Genomic DNA, 22,324 nt, shown 5'->3' on the forward strand with positions numbered 1-22,324 from the left:
AGGAGGAGGTGGACCCCAGGCAGTGGGGTCCACCGGTGGTTTCCCCTGTATCCCTGTGAGCCAGTCCAACCCTGTCAGCGATGACCTCTGTGCTGGTTGTGTTGGCAGTACCGGGTTGTTGGCAGCGCACGGGGGGGTATGCCGGCGATGTACTCAGAGTGAGGGGGTGGCGGTGGACGGCATCTGTAATGCTGTGTCCATTGGTGCTCCAGCCAATCAGTTCCTATCATATGTTTGAAAAATGATCATTATGAGTTGCTTGGTTGGAGCACCATTAATCATACGCAACCCCTTAATTAGACTTAGCACACTCCCGGAAAACGCTCAGTTACTACCCAGAAACGCCCCATTCCTGTCAATCATTTACCGATCAGCAGTTCGACTGAAAAGCATTGTACGAACACCAGCAAATCTACTAAGTTTTGTGTTAAATAACTTAGCGCATGCGCGCTGTGTACCATGCGCATGCGCATTTAGCAACAAATCGCAGCATAGCGAAAATCGGCAATGAGCGAACAACTCAGAATGACCCCCAATGTGCAGTAGACTGTTATTATAACATCAATATTCACCAGTGTTTAACAGGAGGCATACATCTGTTAAATTAACTCTTACTATCCTGACCATCCGCACCATACTGAATAACCTGCTGTCATTTTCTCCAATCATTGGATACTTTATAAATAATAAATAGTTAAATGAAAAATATATATTACCATAATCTATAGGCTTAATAATTTTGTCCGTGAACCGCACTGAAGTTTGATTGCTTGATCCTACCACTTGTATGTAAACGTCATGTTTTAAATCAATGATGCCTTCACATTTCAAAAGACATCCCACTTGTCTCCCAATGGAATCCTTCCTGTAGTTTTGGCACTTTAAATCCACTTTCGTCTGCCTAATCAAAAAAATAACAACAGAAAAACAAAACAAAACAAAACAGTGACCAATTATTTAGCAAATGTAGATTGTACAGTAAAATACAGTGGCAATGCAGTGTTCACCGTTTCTAGTGGAACTGAACTACAACTGTAATAGGCGGTTGCAATATAAGCCATCATTATTACCTGATATCCATAGAATATTGAGTATCTTCTGGAGCTTCTTTTCCAACACTCCATGAACAGTTCATGATAGGCACATTATAAACCACACAGGATATGTTTTCAGCAGCAGTATTTTTCCCCCCTAACAAACAAAAAAACAAAAATAATGACAACAGTACAAAAAAGTAGGTACAATACTGCAAGGACAAAAATCTTCACAAAAGGAGACCTATATTACCCAAAGATATGTTCGATAGAAGGAGTTTCCTCATAATTGTTAAAATTAAAAATATATATTTAATTTTCTAATTTGAATATTATTGCCGGTCAGTCTTTAATTCATTCTCATCTAGGTAATGCTAATGATATCTGAGAATGTTACTTATAACATTCCCATATATTTAAACTAGTGATGAGCGGGTTCGGTTCCTCGGAATCCGAACCCCCCCGAACGTCACCCATTTCACACGGGTCCGAGGCAGACTCGGATTCTCCCGTATGGCTCGGTTAACCTGAGCGCGCCCGAACGTCATCATCCCGCTGTCGGATTCTCGCGAGATTCGGATTCTATATAAGGAGCCGCGCGTCGCCGCCATTTTTCACTCGTGCATTGGAAATGATAGTGAGAGGACGTCACTTTGTTTCAGGGGGCTGCAAATATCTTTATTCTGGGGACCAGCAGTATTATAGGAGGAGTACAGTGCAGAGTTTTGCTGACCAGTGACCACCAGTATTATACGTTCTCTGCCTGAAAAACGCTCCATATCTGTGCTCAGTGTGCTGCATATATCTGTGCTCACACTGATTTATTGTGGGGACTGGGGACCAGCAGTATTATATAGGAGGAGTACAGTGCAGAGTTTTGCTGACCAGTGACCATCAGTATTATACGTTCTCTGCCTGAAAAACGCTCCATATCTGTGCTCAGTGTGCTGCCTATATCTGTGCTCACACTGCTTTATTGTGGGGACAGGGGACCAGCAGTATTATATAGGAGGAGTACAGTGCAGAGTTTTGCTGACCAGTGACCACCAGTATTATACGTTCTCTGCCTGAAAAATGCTCCATATCTGTGCTCAGTGTGCTGCATATATCTGTGCTCACACTGCTTTATTGTGGGGACTGGGGACCAGCAGTATTATATAGGAGGAGTACAGTGCAGAGTTTTGCTGACCAGTGACCACCAGTATTATATGTTCTCTGCCTGAAAAATGCTCCATATCTGTGCTGCATTGTAGTATATAGTAGGAGTACAGTGCATAATTTTGCTGACAATAAGTATATAATATATATGAGTACGGTACAGAAGGCCACTGCTCTACCTACCTCTGTGTCGTCAAGTATACTATCCATCCATACCTGTGGTGCATTTCAGTTTTGCACAGTTTGCTGACCACCAGTATATAATATATAGCAGTACGGTACAGTAGGCCACTGCTCTACCTACCTCTGTGTCGTCAAGTATACTATCCATCCATACCTGTGGTGCATTTCAGTTTTGCACAGTTTGCTGACCACCAGTATATAATATATAGCAGTACGGTACAGTAGGCCACTGCTCTACCTACCTCTGTGTCGTCAAGTATACTATCCATCCATACCTGTGGTGCATTTAAGTTTTGCATAGTTTGCTGACCACCAGTATATAATATATAGCAGTACGGTACAGTAGGCCACTGCTCTACCTACCTCTGTGTCGTCAAGTATACTATCCATCCATACCTGTGGTGCATTTCAGTTTTGCACAGTGACCACCAGTATATATAGCAGTACGGTACGGAAGGCCACTGCTCTACCTACCTCTGTGTCGTCAAGTATACTATCCATCTAGATTTTATACCTGTGGTGCATTTTAGTTTTGCAGTTTGCTGACAGTGACCAACAGTATATATAGCAGTACGGTACGGAAGGCCACTGCTCTACCTACCTCTGTGTCGTCAAGTATACTATCCATCCATACCTGTGGTGCATTTCAGTTGTGCGCAGTATATATAGTAGTAGGCCATTGCTATTGATACTGGCATATAATTCCACACATTAAAAAATGGAGAACAAAAATGTGGAGGGTAAAATAGGGAAAGATCAAGATCCACTTCCACCTCGTGCTGAAGCTGCTGCCACTAGTCATGGCCGAGACGATGAAATGCCATCAACGTCGTCTGCCAAGGCCGATGCCCAATGTCATAGTACAGAGCATGTAAAATCCCAAAAACAAAAGTTCAGTTAAATGACCCAAAAATCTAAATTAAAAGCGTCTGATGAGAAGCGTAAACTTGCCAATATGCCATTTACGACACGGAGTGGCAAGGAACGGCTGAGGCCCTGGCCTATGTTCGTGGCTAGTGGTTCAGCTTCACATGAGGATGGAAGCACTCATCCTCTCGCTAGAAAAATGAAAAGACTTAAGCTGGCAAAAGCACAGCAAAGAACTGTGCGTTCCTCTAAATCACAAATCCCCAAGGAGAGTCCAATTGTGTCGGCTGCGATGCCTAACCTTCCCAACACTGGACGGGAAGAGGTGGTGCCTTCCACCATTTGCACGCCCCCTGCAAGTGCTGGAAGGAGCACCCGCAGTCCAGTTCCTGATAGTCAAATTGAAGATGTCACTGTTGAAGTACACCAGGATGAGGATATATGTGTTGCTGGCGCTGAGGAGGAAATTGACAAGGAGGATTCTGATGGTGAGGTGGTTTGTTTAAGTCAGGCACCCGGGGAGACACCTGTTGTCCGTAGGACGAATATGGCCGTTGACATGCCTGGTCAAAAAAAAAAAATCACCTCTTCGGTGTGGAATTATTTTAACACAAATGCGGACAACAGGTGTCAAGCCGTGTGTTGCCTTTGTCAAGCTGTAATAAGTAGGGGTAAGGACGTTAACCACCTCGGAACATCCTCCCTTATACGTCACCTGCAGCGCATTCATCATAAGTCAGTGACAAGTTCAAAAACTTTGGATGACAGCGGAAGCAGTCCACTGACCACTAAATCCCTTCCTCTTGTAACCAAGGTCCTGCAAACCACACCACCAACTCCCTCAGTGTCAATTTCCTCCTTACACAGGAAAGCCAATAGTCCTGCAGGCCATGTCACTGGCAAGTCTGACGAGTCCTCTCCTGCCTGGGATTCCTCCGATGCATCCTTGAGTGTAACGCCTACTGCTGCTGGCGCTGCTGTTGTTGCTGCTGGGAGTCGATCGTCATCCCAGAGGGGAAGTCGGAAGACCACTTGTACTACTTCCAGTAAGCAATTGACTGTCCAACAGTCCTTTGCGAGGAAGATGAAATATCACAGCAGTCATCCTGCTGCAAAGCGGATAACTCAGGTCTTGGCAGCCTGGGCGGTGAGAAACTTGTTTCCGTTATCCACCGTTAATTCACAGGGAACTACAGACTTGATTGAGGTACTGTGTCCCCGGTACCAAATACCATCTAGGTTCCATTTCTCTAGGCAGGCGATACTGAAAATGTACACAGACCTCAGAAAAAGAGTCACCAGTGTCCTAAAAAATGCAGTTGTACCCAATGTCCACTTAACCACGGACATGTGGACAAGTGGAGCAGGGAAGACTCAGGACTATATGACTGACAGCCCACTGGGTAGATGTATTGCCTCCCGCAGCAAGAACAGCAGCAGCGGCACCAGTAGCAGCATCTCGCAAACGCCAACTCATTCCTAGGCAGGCTACGCTTTGTATCACCGCTTTCCAGAAGAGGCACACAGCTGACAACCTCTTACGGAAACTGAGGAACATTATCGCAGAATGGCTTACCCCAAATGGACTCTCCTGGGGATTTGTGACATCGGACAACGCCAGCAATATTGTGCGTGCATTACATGTGGGCAAATTCCAGCACGTCCCATGTTTTGCACATACATTGAATTTGGTGGTGCAGAATTATTTAAAAAACGACAGGGGCGTGCAAGAGATGCTGTCGGTGGCCCGAAGAATTGCGGGCCACTTTCGGCATTCAGCCAACGTGTGCCGAAGACTGGAGCACCAGCAAACAGTCCTGAACCTGCCCTGTCATCATCTGAATCAAGAGGTGGTAACGAGGTGGAATTCAACCCTCTATATGCTTCAGAGGATGGAGGAGCAGCAAAAGGCCATTCAAGCCTATACATATGCCTACGATATAGGCAAAGGAGGGGGAATGCACCTGACTCAAGCGCAGTAGAGAATGATTTCAACGTTGTGCAAGGTTCTGCAACCCTTTGAACTTGCCACACGTGAAGTCAGTTCAGACACTGCCAGCCTGAGTCAGGTCATTCCCGTCATCAGGCTTTTGCAGAAGAAGATGGAGACATTGAAGGAGGAGCTAAAACAGAGCGATTCCGCTAGGCATGTGGGACTTGTGGATGGAGCCCTTAATTTGCTTAACCAGGATTCACGGGTGGTCAATCTGTTGAAATCAGAGCACTACATTTTGGCCACCGTGCTCGATCCTAGATTTAAAACCTATGTTGCATCTCTCTTTCCGGCAGACACAAGTCTGCAGAGGTTCAAAGACCTGCTGGTGAGAAAATTGTCAAGTCAAGCGGAACGTGACCCGTCAACAGCTGCTCCTTCACATTCTCCCGCAACTGGGTGTGCGAGGAAAAGGCTAAGAATTCCGAGCCCACCCGCTGGCGGTGATGCAGGGCAGTCTGGAGTGAGTGCTGACATCTGGTCCGGACTGAAGGACATGCCAACGATTACTGACATGTCGTCTACTGTCACTGCATATGATTCTCTCACCATTGAAAGAATGGTGGAGGATTATATGAGTGACCGCATCCAAGTAGGCACGTCAGACAGTCCGTATGTATACTGGCAGGAAAAAGAGGCAATTTGGAGGCCCTTGCACAAACTGGCTTTATTTTACCTAAGTTGCCCCCCCTCCAGTGTGTACTCTGAAAGAGTGTGTAGTGCAGCCGCTCACCTTGTCAGAAATCGGCTTACGAGGTTACTTTCAGAAAATGTGGAGAAGATGATGTTCATCAAAATGAATTATATTCAATTCCTACGTGGAGACATTCACCAGCAATTGCCTCCAGAAAGAACACAGGGACCTGAGATGGTGAATTCCAGTGGGGATGAATTAATAATCTGTGAGGAGGGGGATGTACACAGTGAAAGGGGTGAGGAATCGGACGATGAGGAGGAGGTGGACATCTTGCCTCTGTAGAGCCAGTTTGTGCAAGGAGAGATTGATTGCTTCTTTTTTGGTGGGGGCCCAAACCAACCAGTCATTTCAGTCACAGTTGTGTGGCAGACCCTGTCGCTGAAATGATGGGTTTGTTAAAGTGTGCATGTCCTGTTTATACAACATAAGGGTGGGTGGGAGGGCCCAAGGACAATTCCATCTTGCACCTCTTTTTTCTTTCATTTTTCTTTGCATCATGTGCTGTTTGGGGACTATTTTTTTGAAGTGCCATCCTGCCTGACACTGCAGTGCCACTCCTAGATGGGCCAGGTGTTTGTGTCGGCCACTTGTGTCGCTTAGCTTAGCCATCCAGCGACCACAGTGCACCTCTTTTTTTCTTTGCATCATGTGCTGTTTGGGGACTATTTTTTAAATCGACCATCCTGTCTGACACTGCAGTACCACTCCTAGATGGGCCAGGTGTTTGTGTCGGCCACTTGGGTCGCTTAGCTTAGTCATCCAATGACCTCGGTGCAAATTTTAGGACTAAAAATAATATTGTGAGGTGTGAGGTGTTCAGAATAGACTGGAAATGAGTGGATATTATGGTTATTGAAGTTAATAATACTATGGGATCAAAATGACCCCCAAATTCTATGATTTAAGATGTTTTTGAGGGTTTTTTGTAAAAAACACCCGAATCCAAAACACACCCGAATCCAACAAAAAATTTTCAGGGAGGTTTTGCCAAAACGCGTCCGAATCCAAAACACGGCCGCGGAATCGAATCCAAAACCAAAACACAAAACCCGAAAAATATCCAGTGCACATCACTAATTTAAACTTGTATTTTAGGTTGAGTGACTTTTTGGTATACATTCTTAAATAATTCATATACTATAATTAATTCATAATATATTTAGAATTTACTGTCTGGAAAGGCTACAGATTACTCATTACATCATTCAGGGATATATGATATGTCGTAGGTGCATGCTTGAACTGGCGTACACTGTCTATGCATCACTGACAACACTACCGTCACCATTATGCTCAACCAGGCACCACCACTAAGCAAACATAAACATAATGGTGCTTATTTACTGTCTGTATTGTAACATCAGTGCCCTCTCACTATGCGCTATCTGCTAGCATAGAGAGGCAGCAGACGGCAGCTTTTGACCATTAGATCTGCCAACTGCTGCTCATCCATGATGGCAATGGAATTTAAATATATTTGAGCTATTTTGCAGTCCGAAGAGAAGAACATGCCATTCCAGCATCTACAGTGTATGAGGTCTTTACCCACAGGAAAAATGAGCACAGCCTAAGGCACCCATGGGGCATGTGTTGTCCCCCCAGCTATGGATCCTCTAACATAGGTATGCTCTCTGCATCCAGGGGCAGGTCCAGAAGAAAATGATGGGGGGAGGGGGAAAGGAGGAATGCGACCATAAAAGGTGTGTGGCCTTGCTATGTGGAGCCTCTTTTTTTCCTCAGCATGCACATGCCCTTGCTTTTATACTGGGGGATGGATATGCTCTTCCCTTCAATCTGACGCATCCAAAATTTGCTCAGCACTCTTGTTTCATATAGAAGCAGAACAGCGCAACCTGTTGCCACATCACAGTGTTGGATGGCATGGGAAATTTACTGGGCAGACTGCCTGAGAAATAAAGTATGGGGAGAACACTACCCATGCTATTCTCCTGCGGATACTTGGGTTTTGTACAAGTATAAGGGACACACACACACACACACACACACACACACACACACACACACGATAACAGCCCCCCTCCTTGAATCCTTCACTGCCCATTACAGCCATAATAGTTACAGTGCTGGCTGATGCTCCTGGTTCTCCTGTCTGCATTCTCTCTTTCTGCAAGTTCTCACGAGTCACCTTGGGAGCAGAGGCATTTTAAGAGAGGAGGCGCCAGCAGTGGCACAGTGCTGTAGAGAGTCTGAGCACACCCTAATGCGCATGCACGTACCTCCAGGAAAATAGTGTGGCAGCAATTTCTGCAGCACTGGTGCCATTGGCACAGGACTCCAGAGGCGTAAGGATTAAAAAAATGGGTGCAGCGTGTGCAGTGTGGACCTCCCTGGTCTCAGGGGCCCATGTGCACCACTCAAACTGCATCCATTATAAATACACCAGTGGCTGGGAGTAAGGGACCGTCTGCAAATGACTTGCCACTATACAAGTGTCATCAAAAGTGCTCGAATGCACTTGAAAAGTAGCAAATAGTTTGCAGACTGTCCCTTACTCCCAGCCTGAGATCTTGTATACAGGTGGATACCTGTGACTAATTCACGGAAGACTGGAGAATCCAAAGCTCAGCTGCTGCTGTCTATTGAAACAAATGCCAGAAATGACCGGGGGGGGGGGGGGGGGGGTGTCAAGGGCTTGCATGCCTACCCCCACCTCCTCCTCACCGCCTAAATCTGCCTATTCCTGCATCTAATGGACCCGGTGATGGAGGATAAGATCCATACCCTCTACTAGTTGAGGTAAGTGACATAATTTCTGGTAGTTTTTGGTGCCACTAAGGGGTTGAGAGGAATTGTGAATACCCCCTAGATGAAAATATGGAGAAGATAAATGTCTTGGCTGCAGGTGTGTAAGAAGATGGAAAATAAAACTGCATAGTACTAGAACAGTTACCCTTAAATGTGGGTTTGAATCCAGCAAAGTAATTTAGTCCAGCAACAATTAGCTTCAGTAATTTACTTTACTGGTAGTAAATAAAATCATAAATAAATAGTAATATAGCTCACAATGGGCCTAATACAGAGGTGGACACAATGTCAATGTTTGTACTTTAATCAATGCTATTAGTACTGCACATGCATTTGGGTTGCCATGCACATGTGTTGTAATGGATTAAAGATAGTTGTGGTGACAGTGAGAGTTTGTGGGTGGTGACAAGACAAATGCAGGTGTGTTTTGCGACTGTTTTGGGGACACGTTGCATCCAGCAACTGCATCTTTGTACACAGTTATACTGGCCCCAGTCTCTTAGTGAGGGGACACGGTGTTCTAATTGGGGTTTCCCATCACTTTACAAAGAAAACGACACAAAAAAAACATTAAAAACTCATGTCAATCTTTTTCCATGTCGACCTTGTTTATGTCGAGCTAATGGCCATGTCGACATATTTCCTCTGTCAACCTAGTCACTGTTGACCAATAGGTGTCGACCTAATGTGTGTCGACCTAGACACCGTTGACCCTGAGTCCCATACCCATCTGTGGGCAGCCCAGGACTTACTCCTACAGTCCGATAGAATTGGGCTGTTTGGGGCTGGAGCTGAAGTTACACACCCTCAGAGAAAATGCTTTGGAATGCCTGTGTTTTCTCTGACACTTCCAGAAAACGGGCAGTTACCACCCCCAAATGTACGCTTCCTGTCAATCACCTTCGTACACCTAGCAATCAAAATTTTCCCACCATTCTGTCGCTGTTTGGAATCGCGCCTGTGCATTGCAGTGCATACGCATGCACAGTCATTCGATAATTGTCCGCTGTGTGATTTTGCACAACAGCGATCAGGTCTGAATTAGGGCCATTATTTCTGTTCACACCCTCTCTGAGGTGGCGACATACGGGTGGGTGGGACAATTCCATCTTGCATGTCTTTTCTTTGTCTGCCACATCTTTCCAGGGGTGCTGCCCTATATGGGGTGCTGCCCTTCTGCCCTATCAGTCCAGGGGTGCTGCCCCACTGCTGTTTAAGTCCAGGGGTGCTGTTGCCTGTCTGCTGTATTGTGTAATTCTACAGGGGTGCTGCCTATGCTGTATAAGTCCAGGGGTGCTGCCTATCTGGTGTATAAGTCCAGAGGTGCTGCAGTATAATTCCAGGGTTGCTGCTGTACTTTATCCTAGGTTTAAAGTTAAGCCTAGAGCAGAATATGAAACAAGCTTCAACATCCCATCCAGATTTGTGAAAACATATAGCTGCAAAGGAGGAAATGGAAATTGCAATTTTTGTGAAGTGTTTTCCAATAAAGCCACATTTGTGGCCAAAGTCAGTCAAACTCAGAAGAGACAGGCTCAAAATCCAGTCCAACTGCCAGAGAAAACTAGATTTTCCAAACACACCTATGTCTATATGTCTGCCATATAATTAAAGGGGTGCCCTGTCTGAACCTGCTCATCTACAACTTCTAGTGTGCACTGCGTACCGCGCATTAGAGAGAGGTTCTACTCAATTATTTCATGTAAGGGACTCAAATGAATGACTCCAATTAGTCAACCTTAATTTTGATTTATTTTAAATGTTCCACATTTTGGGATTATTTACAAGATGCACATTTGTTGTAAAGGATTCTTTTCCTTTATTTTGTAAATGTTTTCTTCTTAATAATTGTACAATGTAAGGGCTGCGCAGGGTTATCGCGAGACCTTTGTTTCCCCCAGCACCCTGAATGATAACCGTAACAAGATATGAATTACACATAATAATAGAATTCAGAGATCTTCGTTACACATATTTGCGCTAATGTGTGAAGATCTCTGAATTCTATTATTATGTGGAATTTATATTTGGTTACGGTTATCATTCAGGGTTCTGGGGGAAACAAATGCCTTTTTTTCTTGCTTAGAAATACCCCTCCCTTTCGAGCACCTGAATGATATCACTAAGCTAATTGAGCATCTACCAATATATATGTTTATCGCGAGACCTTGCAGTGTAAGAGATTATCTTAATCCCAGAAAACGGAGAAGAGGGTAAAAATTTGGAGGCTTTGGCCCTTAGTTTTCCAGTTTGTCCAATAATGTGGTCATAATATACCTATGGAGCCACACTAGTCGGCCTATCGCCGAGAGCATCATCGGCCACCTGGATGCATGTGCTCATGATGGAGATGCGCCCCATCCACTTGAATGGAGAGCATCTACGTCCACGCGCCCGGACAGAAACTTTCTGAATGGGAGCGTCTCTGTGCACTCCCGGCGTGACTAGGCGGACGGTTTGCCTAGTCACGCCAGGAGTGCTCGTTTGTAATGGAGCCACCTCAGACGAGCGTGGCTCCATCTCTATTTGCTTGGTTAAAGTCCTTTCCATTCCACACCAATGTAGGAGTGGATGTGAAAGCCTGTGTGTTATTCCTGATTGCGTGTGTCTCTCTAATTTTTATTCACCCTCTTGACACTGTCCTCTTCCTCTTGTCTCTTCTCATAATGTGAAAAGTCATCAAATGTGGAGGTGATATGTTTGTCGCTAGCTATGATTCAGAGAACTTGGCGAGCTTTTTCCAGGGGGACCACCTGACGCTGAAATAATGGGTTTAGTAAACTGTGCATGTCCTGTTTAAACAATATAAGGGTAGGTGGGAGGGCCCAAGGACATTTCTATCTTGCACCACTTTTTGTTTTCTTTGCATTATGTGCTCTTTGGGGCATAGTATTTAAAACTGCCATCCTATCTGACACTGCAGTGCCACTCCTAGATGGCCCATGTGTTTGTGCCGCCCACTTGTGTCGCTTAGCTTAGTCATCCAGCTACCTCAGTGCAAGGGCGGATCTAGACTGTTCTTTTAGGGGGGGCGATTTAATGATTAATCCTGACCCCTCCTCTTTGCGTACCTGGCACCTCCTATTCCTGGTCTCAACTCCTCCACTTTACTATTTTTTTTTGTCATTTTTGTGTTGGCACATGGATATGTTTATGTATTCACTGTGTGTGTACATACACAATGCAAAGTGTGCTAAATGCATATACTGTAGGTCACAGATGTCAGGGTCAGGTTACCAATGACTAGATTGCGGCGGCTCAGCACTGCATCAGCGGTTCATCCATGGGCAAAAACATCTGTAAGGTGACCACACGAGATAATGGGGCCAAAAAAGAAGCACTCGGACTGTGTATGTAGGCTGGGGCCACTCACTGAGCATCAGTCACTGTGTGTCTGTACCCCCAGGCGGTGTGTGCCACACTCTTACAGTAACACACACATTTATGGGGAGAGAGATATCTGACATATTGCTATAACAAACACTTTTTAGTAGTTTGACTCTTCTCTTCCTTACAGTATCTGTGTGTATACTGTACATGTATTGACTTGACTGCATCAGTACTTCCACATAATATACCTACAGTATACTGGTACACTATTTAAGGTATTTTGTTTGTTATACTGGAACACAATGTAGGTTTTTCTGTGCTATAAAGCTGGCAAACTGTAGGTGTCACAGTGAATATTAGGGCTCAATGATAAAAGCAGAGCTGCCTGGCACTGGCACACTGCAGGACACACAGCCCATCATCTCTGCTAACTACAGCTGAGCTGCTTCTTGAACTTGCAGCATACCATGTCTTGTGCAAGAGCTGTGTCTGTGTGCCCTTAGACCTGACCTAGGCTGTGAGAGCTGTGTATGTGTGCTCTTAGACCTGACCTAGGCTGTGAGAGCTGTGTATGTGTGCCCTTAGACCTGACCTAGGCTGTGAGAGCTGGCTGCATGAAGGATTCAGGAAAACTTTCCTGATCCTGCAGCTCCATTACGCACCCATGACCCAACTTCTCTCCCCACCATACACACACACCTCAGATCACAGCACAGCACCATCAGCCATGCACGGCTGAATGATCATTGGAATGCTCCTCCTGAGTCGTTATTCGAGCCAAGGGTTTACAGATAAGGGGACGGGTGGACCGTGTCCTGTTAAGTGGCATCAGTGCACGGTATGCAGAGATAATTAATCACTGACAGACTTTACTATAGTCTGAACTGACTGAGCTGCTGAAGTGAGAAGATACAGCGCAGACAAGACACAAACTCACTGAAATATGCAGGAGGCTGGCGGCTCACAAGACAACAAAGCCAGGGAAAAGAGAGAGGAGGAGCAGGGGAGGGGGAATGGCTCCGATTGGCTGGGACACAGGAGAGCTCTCATCCCTCTGTACGAGTGCTGCAGGCTCAGTCCCGTCATTCAGCGGTGACTCATTGCTGTGGGAGGGACAAATGCAGATATCTGGACTCCGGCACACAGCAGCATATAGTAAGGAGCTGTATGTTAGGGGGGGGGGGGGTTCGCCCTGATCGCCCCTCCCTAAATCCGCCAATGCCTCAGTGCAACCTTTTGGCCTAAAAACAATATTGTGAGGTGTGAGGTGCTCAGAACAGACTGGAAATTAGTGGAAATTATTGAGGTTAATAATACTGTAGGATCAAAAATACCCCAAATTTCTAAGATTTTAGCTGTTTTTATGTTGTTGTTTTTTTAAAGATCCAGATCCAAAACCAAAAACCAAAACACAAAGGGTGATTTTGGCAAAAACCAATCCAGATTTAAAAGATGAACGGAAATCCAGGTCCCAAACCAAAACACGAAAAGTGTCCGCCACACACCTGTAGTCTAAACTCAGTCTATTTGGGTGCGACATGTGTGAAAAGCAGTGGGTTCCCAGTTCCTCGCACCCACTAGCCCAATCAAATATTGTCCCATTGTAAAGTGAAAGGGATTGGGCATAAGTGTGGGCACAAAAACATTGAATCTACCCATTAGTGTTCATTGATTATACCCTATTTATTAGCACTGTAAAAGGAAGGAGGTGGGAGTGTGAGACAGGCTTTTAAGAGTTAGTAAATCACAATAAAGTGCATATACATACAGTCAGTGGTGCAAGTGGAAAAAAATTCTTATAGGTACCGTGTGCGTGCGTCGAAGGTGAACAAAAAATGGGCGTGGCCAATGAAAATGGGAGTGTGATACACATATGGGGGGGGCAAGATACACATATGACCCCAATAGTGCCAGATACACGTTGCCCCACAGTGCCAGATATACATTGCCCCCACAGTCCCAGATACACAAATGCCCCCACTGTGCCAGATACACAAATGCCCCCACTGTGCCAGATACACAAGTGCCCCCACTGTGCCAGATATACATTGCCCCACTGTGCCAGGTATACAATGCCATAATGTGCCAGATATACATTTTCCCACTGTGCCAGATATAAACTGCCCCACTGTGCCAGATATACAGTACATTGCCTCACTGTGCCAGATATACATTTCCCCACTGTGCCAGATACACAAATGTCCCCACTGTGCCAGATACACAAATGCCCCCACTGTGCCAGATACACATCGCCCCACTGTGCCAGATACACATCGCCCCACTGTGCCAGATATACATTTCCCCACTGTGCCAGATACACATTGTCCCACTGTGCCAGATACACATCGCCCCACTGTTCCAGATATACATTGCCCCACTGTGCCAGATACACATTGCCCCACTGTGCCAGATACACATTGCCCCACTGTGCCAGATACACATTGCCCCACTGTGCCAGATACACATTACCCCACTGTGCCAGATATACATTGCCCCACTGTGCCAGATATACATTTCCCCACTGTGCCAGATATACATTGCCCCACTGTGCAAGATATACATTGCCCCACTGTGTCAGATATACATTGCCCCACTGTGCCAGATATACAGTACATTGCCCCACTGTGCCAGATAAATAGTACATTGCCCCACTGTGCCAGATATACATTGCCCCACTGTGCCAGATGTACATTGCCCCTGCAGTGCCAGATATACAAATGCCCCCACTGTGCCAGATACACAAATGCCCCCACTGTGCTAGATACACAAATGCCCCCACTGTGCCAGATACACAAATGCCCCCACTGTGCCAGATACACAAATGCCCCCACTGTGCCAGATATACATTGCCCCACTGTGCCAGATATACAATGCCCCACAGTGCCAGATATACATTGCCCCACTGTGCCAGTTATACATTGCCCCACTGTGCCAGATATGCAGTACATTGCCCCACTGTGCCAGATACACATTGCCCCACTGTGCCAGATATACTTTGCTTGCCCCACTGTGCCAGATATACATTGTCTCACTGTGCCAGATATACAGTACATTGCCCCACTGTGCCAGATATTATTTGCCCCACTGTGCCAGATATACAGTACATTGCCCCACTGGGCCAGATATACAATGCCCTACAGTGCCAGATATACAATGCCCCACTGGGCCAGATACACAATGCCCCACTGTGCCAGATATACATTGCCCCACAGTGCCAGATATACATTGCCCCACTGTGCCAGATATACAGTACATTGCCCCTCTGTGCCCGATATACATTGCCCCAATGTGCCAGATAAATATTGCCCCACTGTGCCAGATATACATTGCCCCACTGTGCCAGATATACATTGCCCCACAGTGCCAAATATACATTGCCCTACTGTGCCAGATATACAATGCCATACTGTGGCAGACATACATTGCCCCACAGTGTCAGATATACATTGCCCCACTGTGCCAGATATACAGTACATTTCCCCACTGTGCCAGATATACATTGCCCCACTGTGCCAGATACACAAATGCCCCCACTGTGCCAGATACACAAATGCCCCCACTGTGCCAGATACACAAATGCCCCCACTGTGCCAGATAAACAAATGCCCCCACTGTGCCAGATATACATTGCCCCACTGTGCCAGATATACAATGCCCCACAGTGCCAGATATACATTGCCCCACTGTGCCAGTTATACATTGCCCCACTGTGACAGATATGCAGTACATTGCCCCACTGTGCCAGATACACATTGCCCCACTGTGCCAGATATACTTTGCCCCACTGTGCCAGATATACATTGTCTCACTGTGCAAGATATACAGTACATTGCCCCACTGTGCCAGATATATATTGACCCACTGTGCCAGATATACAGTACATTGCCCCACTGGGCCAGATATACTATGCCCTACAGTGCCAGATATACAATGCCCCACTGTGCCAGATACACAATGCCCCACTGTGCCAGATATACATTGCCCCACAGTGCCAGATATACATTGCCCTACTGTGCCAGATATACAGTACATTGCCCCTCTGTGCCCGATATACATTGCCCCAATGTGCCAGATAAATATTGCCCCACTGTGCCAGATATACATTGCCCCACTGTGCCAGATATACATTGCCCCACAGTACCAAATATACATTGCCCTACTGTGCCAGATATACAATGCCATACTGTGGCAGAAATACATTGCCCCACAGTGTCAGATATACATTGCCCCACTGTGCCAGATATACAGTACATTTCCCCACTGTGTCAGATATACATTGCCCCACTGTGCCAGATACACATCGCCCCACTGTGCCAGATATACATTGCCCCACTGTGCCAGATATACATTGCCCCACTGTGCCAGATATACATTGCCCCACTGTGCCAGATATACATTTCCCCACTGTGCCAGATATACATTGCCTCACTGTGCCAGATATACATTGCCCCACTGTGCCAGATATACATTGCCCCACTGTGTCAGATATACATTGCCCCACTGTGCCAGATACACAGTACATTGCCCCACTGTGCCAGATAAATAGTACATTGCCCCACTGTGCCAGATATACATTGCCCCAATGTGCCAGATGTACATTGCCCCTGCAGTGCCAGATACACAAATGCCCCCACTGTGCTAGATACACAAATGCCCCCACTGTGGCAGATACACAAATTCGCCCACTGTGCCAGATATACATTGCCCCAGAGTGCCAGATATACATTGCCCCACTGTGCCAGTTATACATTTCCCCACTGTGCCAGATATGCAGTACATTGCCCCACTGTGCCAGATATACATTGCTCCACTGTGCCAGATATACATTGCCCCACTGTGCCAGATAGACATTGCCCCACTGTGCCAGATAGACATTGCCCCACTGTGCCAGGTATACATTTCCCCACTGTGCCAGATATACATTGCCCCACTGTGTCAGATATACATTGCCCCACTGTGCCAGATACACAGTACATTGCCCCACTGTGCCAGATAAATAGTACATTGCCCCACTGTGCCAGATATACATTGCCCCAATGTGCCAGATGTACATTGCCCCTGCAGTGCCAGATACACAAATGCCCCCACTGTGCTAGATACACAAATGCCCCCACTGTGGCAGATACACAAATGCGCCCACTGCGCCAGATATTCAATGCCCCAGAGTGCCAGATATACATTGCCCCACTGTGCCAGTTATACATTTCCCCACTGTGCCAGATATGCAGTACATTGCCCCACTGTGCCAGTGATACATTGCTCCACTGTGCCAGATATACATTGCCCCACTATGCCAGATAGACATTGCCCCACTGTGCCAGATAGACATTGCCCCACTGTGCCAGCTATACATTGCCCCACTGTGCCAGATATACATTGCCCCACTGTGCCAGATATACATTGCCCCACTGTGTCAGATATACATTGCCCCACTGAGCCAGATATACAGTACATTGCCCCACTGTGCCAGATATACATTGCCCCACTGTGCCAGATAAATAGTACATTGCCCCACTGTGCCAGATACACATTGCCCCACTGTACCAGATTTACATTGCCCCTGCAGTGCCAGATACACAAATGCCCCCACTGTGCCAGATACACAAATGCCCCCACTGTGCCAGATATACATTGCCCCACTGTGCCAGATATACATTGCCCCACAGTGCCAGATATACATTGCCCCACTGTGCCAGTTATACATTGCCCCACTGTGCCAGATATGCAGTACATTGCCCCACTGTGCCAGATACACATTGCCCCACTGTGCCAGATACACATTGCCCCACTGTGCCAGATACACATTGCCCCACTGTGCCAGATACACATTGCCCCACTGTGCCAGATATACATTGCCCCACTGTGCCAGATATACATTTCCCCACTGTGCCAGATATACATTGCCCCACTGTGCAAGATATACATTGCCCCACTGTGTCAGATATACATTGCCCCACTGTGCCAGATATACAGTACATTGCCCCACTGTGCCAGAAAAATAGTACATTGCCCCACTGTGCCAGATATACATTGCCCCACTGTGCCAGATGTACATTGCCCCTGCAGTGCCAGATATACAAATGCCCCCACTGTGCCAGATACACAAATGCCCCCACTGTGCTAGATACACAAATGCCCCCACTGTGCCAGATACACAAATGCCCCTACTGTGCTAGATACACAAATGCCCCCACTGTGCCAGATACACAAATGCCCCCACTGTGCCAGATACACAAATGCCCCCACTGTGCCAGATATACATTGCCCCACTGTGCCAGATATACAATGCCCCACAGTGCCAGATATACATTGCCCCACTGTGCCAGTTATACATTGCCCCACTGTGCCAGATATGCAGTACATTGCCCCACTGTGCCAGATACACATTGCCCCACTGTGCCAGATATACTTTGCTTGCCCCACTGTGCCAGATATACATTGTCTCACTGTGCCAGATATACAGTACATTGCCCCACTGTGCCAGATATTATTTGCCCCACTGTGCCAGATATACAGTACATTGCCCCACTGGGCCAGATATACAATGCCCTACAGTGCCAGATATACAATGCCCCACTGGGCCAGATACACAATGCCCCACTGTGCCAGATATACATTGCCCCACAGTGCCAGATATACATTGCCCTACTGTGCCAGATATACAGTACATTGCCCCTCTGTGCCCGATATACATTGCCCCAATGTGCCAGATAAATATTGCCCCACTGTGCCAGATATACATTGCCCCACTGTGCCAGATATACATTGCCCCACAGTGCCAAATATACATTGCCCTACTGTGCCAGATATACAGTACATTGCCCCTCTGTGCCCGATATACATTGCCCCAATGTGCCAGATAAATATTGCCCCACTGTGCCAGATATACATTGCCCCACTGTGCCAGATATACATTGCCCCACAGTACCAAATATACATTGCCCTACTGTGCCAGATATACAATGCCATACTGTGGCAGAAATACATTGCCCCACAGTGTCAGATATACATTGCCCCACTGTGCCAGATATACAGTACATTTCCCCACTGTGTCAGATATACATTGCCCCACTGTGCCAGATACACATCGCCCCACTGTGCCAGATATACATTGCCCCACTGTGCCAGATATACATTGCCCCACTGTGCCAGATATACATTGCCCCACTGTGCCAGATATACATTTCCCCACTGTGCCAGATATACATTGCCTCACTGTGCCAGATATACATTGCCCCACTGTGCCAGATGTACATTGCCCCACTGTGTCAGATATACATTGCCCCACTGTGCCAGATACACAGTACATTGCCCCACTGTGCCAGATAAATAGTACATTGCCCCACTGTGCCAGATATACATTGCCCCAATGTGCCAGATGTACATTGCCCCTGCAGTGCCAGATACACAAATGCCCCCACTGTGCTAGATACACAAATGCCCCCACTGTGGCAGATACACAAATGCGCCCACTGTGCCAGATATACATTGCCCCAGAGTGCCAGATATACATTGCCCCACTGTGCCAGTTATACATTTCCCCACTGTGCCAGATATGCAGTACATTGCCCCACTGTGCCAGATATACATTGCTCCACTGTGCCAGATATACATTGCCCCACTGTGCCAGATAGACATTGCCCCACTGTGCCAGATAGACATTGCCCCACTGTGCCAGGTATACATTTCCCCACTGTGCCAGATATACATTGCCCCACTGTGTCAGATATACATTGCTCCACTGTGCCAGATTCACAGTACATTGCCCCACTGTGCCAGATAAATAGTACATTGCCCCACTGTGCCAGATATACATTGCCCCAATGTGCCAGATTTACATTGCCCCTGCAGTGCCAGATACACAAATGCCCCCACTGTGCTAGATACACAAATGCCCCCACTGTGGCAGATACACAAATGCGCCCACTGCGCCAGATATTCAATGCCCCAGAGTGCCAGATATACATTGCCCCACTGTGCCAGTTATACATTTCCCCACTGTGCCAGATATGCAGTACATTGCCCCACTGTGCCAGTGATACATTGCTCCACTGTGCCAGATATACATTGCCCCACTATGCCAGATAGACATTGCCCCACTGTGCCAGATAGACATTGCCCCACTGTGCCAGGTATACATTGCCCCACTGTGCCAGATATACATTGCCCCACTGTGCCAGATATACATTGCCCCACTGTGTCAGATATACATTGCCCCACTGAGCCAGATATACAGTACATTGCCCCACTGTGCCAGATATACATTGCCCCACTGTGCCAGATAAATAGTACATTGCCCCACTGTGCCAGATACACATTGCCCCACTGTACCAGATTTACATTGCCCCTGCAGTGCCAGATATACAAATGCCCCCACTGTGCCAGATACACAAATGCCCCCACTGTGCCAGATATACATTGCCCCACTGTGCCAGATATACATTGCCCCACATTGCCAGATATACATTGCCCCACTGTGCCAGTTATACATTGCCCCACTGTGCCAGATATGCAGTACATTGCCCCACTGTGCCAGATACACATTGCCCCACTGTGCCAGATACACATTGCCCCACTGTGCCAGATACACATTGCCCCACTGTGCCAGATACACATTGCCCCACTGTGCCAGATATACATTGCCCCACTGTGCCAGATATACATTTCCCCACTGTGCCAGATATACATTGCCCCACTGTGCAAGATATACATTGCCCCACTGTGTCAGATATACATTGCCCCACTGTGCCAGATATACAGTACATTGCCCCACTGTGCCAGATAAATAGTACATTGCCCCACTGTGCCAGATATATATTGCCCCACTGTGCCAGATGTACATTGCCCCTGCAGTGCCAGATATACAAATGCCCCCACTGTGCCAGATACACAAATGCCCCCACTGTGCTAGATACACAAATGCCCCCACTGTGCCAGATACACAAATGCCCCCACTGTGCTAGATACACAAATGCCCCCACTGTGCTAGATACACAAATGCCCCCACTGTGCCAGATACACAAATGCCCCCACTGTGCCAGATACACAAATGCCCCCACTGTGCCAGATATACATTGCCCCACTGTGCCAGATATACAATGCCCCACAGTGCCAGATATACATTGCCCCACTGTGCCAGTTATACATTGCCCCACTGTGCCAGATATGCAGTACATTGCCCCACTGTGCCAGATACACATTGCCCCACTGTGCCAGATATACTTTGCTTGCCCCACTGTGCCAGATATACATTGTCTCACTGTGCCAGATATACAGTACATTGCCCCACTGTGCCAGATATTATTTGCCCCACTGTGCCAGATATACAGTACATTGCCCCACTGGGCCAGATATACAATGCCCTACAGTGCCAGATATACAATGCCCCACTGGGCCAGATACACAATGCCCCACTGTGCCAGATATACATTGCCCCACAGTGCCAGATATACATTGCCCTACTGTGCCAGATATACAGTACATTGCCCCTCTGTGCCCGATATACATTGCCCCAATGTGCCAGATAAATATTTCCCCACTGTGCCAGATATACATTGCCCCACTGTGCCAGATATACATTGCCCCACAGTGCCAAATATACATTGCCCTACTGTGCCAGATATACAATGCCATACTGTGGCAGACATACATTGCCCCACACTGTCAGATATACATTGCCCCACTGTGACAGATATACAGTACATTTCCCCACTGTGCCAGATATACATTGCCCCACTGTGCCAGATACACAAATGCCCCCACTGTGCCAGATACACAAATGCCCCCACTGTGCCAGATACACAAATGCCCCCACTGTGCCAGATAAACAAATGCCCCCACTGTGCCAGATATACATTGCCCCACTGTGCCAGATATACAATGCCCCACAGTGCCAGATATACATTGCCCCACTGTGCCAGTTATACATTGCCCCACTGTGACAGATATGCAGTACATTGCCCCACTGTGCCAGATACACATTGCCCCACTGTGCCAGATATACTTTGCCCCACTGTGCCAGATATACATTGTCTCACTGTGCCAGATATACAGTACATTGCCCCACTGTGCCAGATATATATTGACCCACTGTGCCAGATATACAGTACATTGCCCCACTGGGCCAGATATACTATGCCCTACAGTGCCAGATATACAATGCCCCACTGTGCCAGATACACAATGCCCCACTGTGCCAGATATACATTGCCCCACAGTGCCAGATATACATTGCCCTACTGTGCCAGATATACAGTACATTGCCCCTCTGTGCCCGATATACATTGCCCCAATGTG

The 22,324-nt window shown here is 46.9% G+C and overlaps 1 protein-coding gene across 3 annotated transcripts in view; it reads right to left on the reverse strand.

Moving 5' to 3' along the window:
* Positions 1-22,324, reverse strand: part of LOC135049809 (interleukin-5 receptor subunit alpha-like) — a 280,810-nt gene that overhangs the window by 104,416 nt on the left and 154,070 nt on the right. For all 3 annotated transcript variants that reach the window (XM_063955694.1, XM_063955693.1, XM_063955695.1), the window contains 2 exons: positions 1,071-1,191; positions 717-901 (listed from right to left, as the gene is read on the reverse strand). In XM_063955694.1, the coding sequence (XP_063811764.1) occupies positions 717-901; positions 1,071-1,191 (306 nt within the window). The remainder of the gene's footprint in view (positions 1-716; positions 902-1,070; positions 1,192-22,324) is intronic.

Source organism: Pseudophryne corroboree, chromosome 2 (assembly GCF_028390025.1).
Source record: "Pseudophryne corroboree isolate aPseCor3 chromosome 2, aPseCor3.hap2, whole genome shotgun sequence".
Taxonomy (NCBI): Eukaryota; Metazoa; Chordata; class Amphibia; order Anura; family Myobatrachidae; genus Pseudophryne; species Pseudophryne corroboree.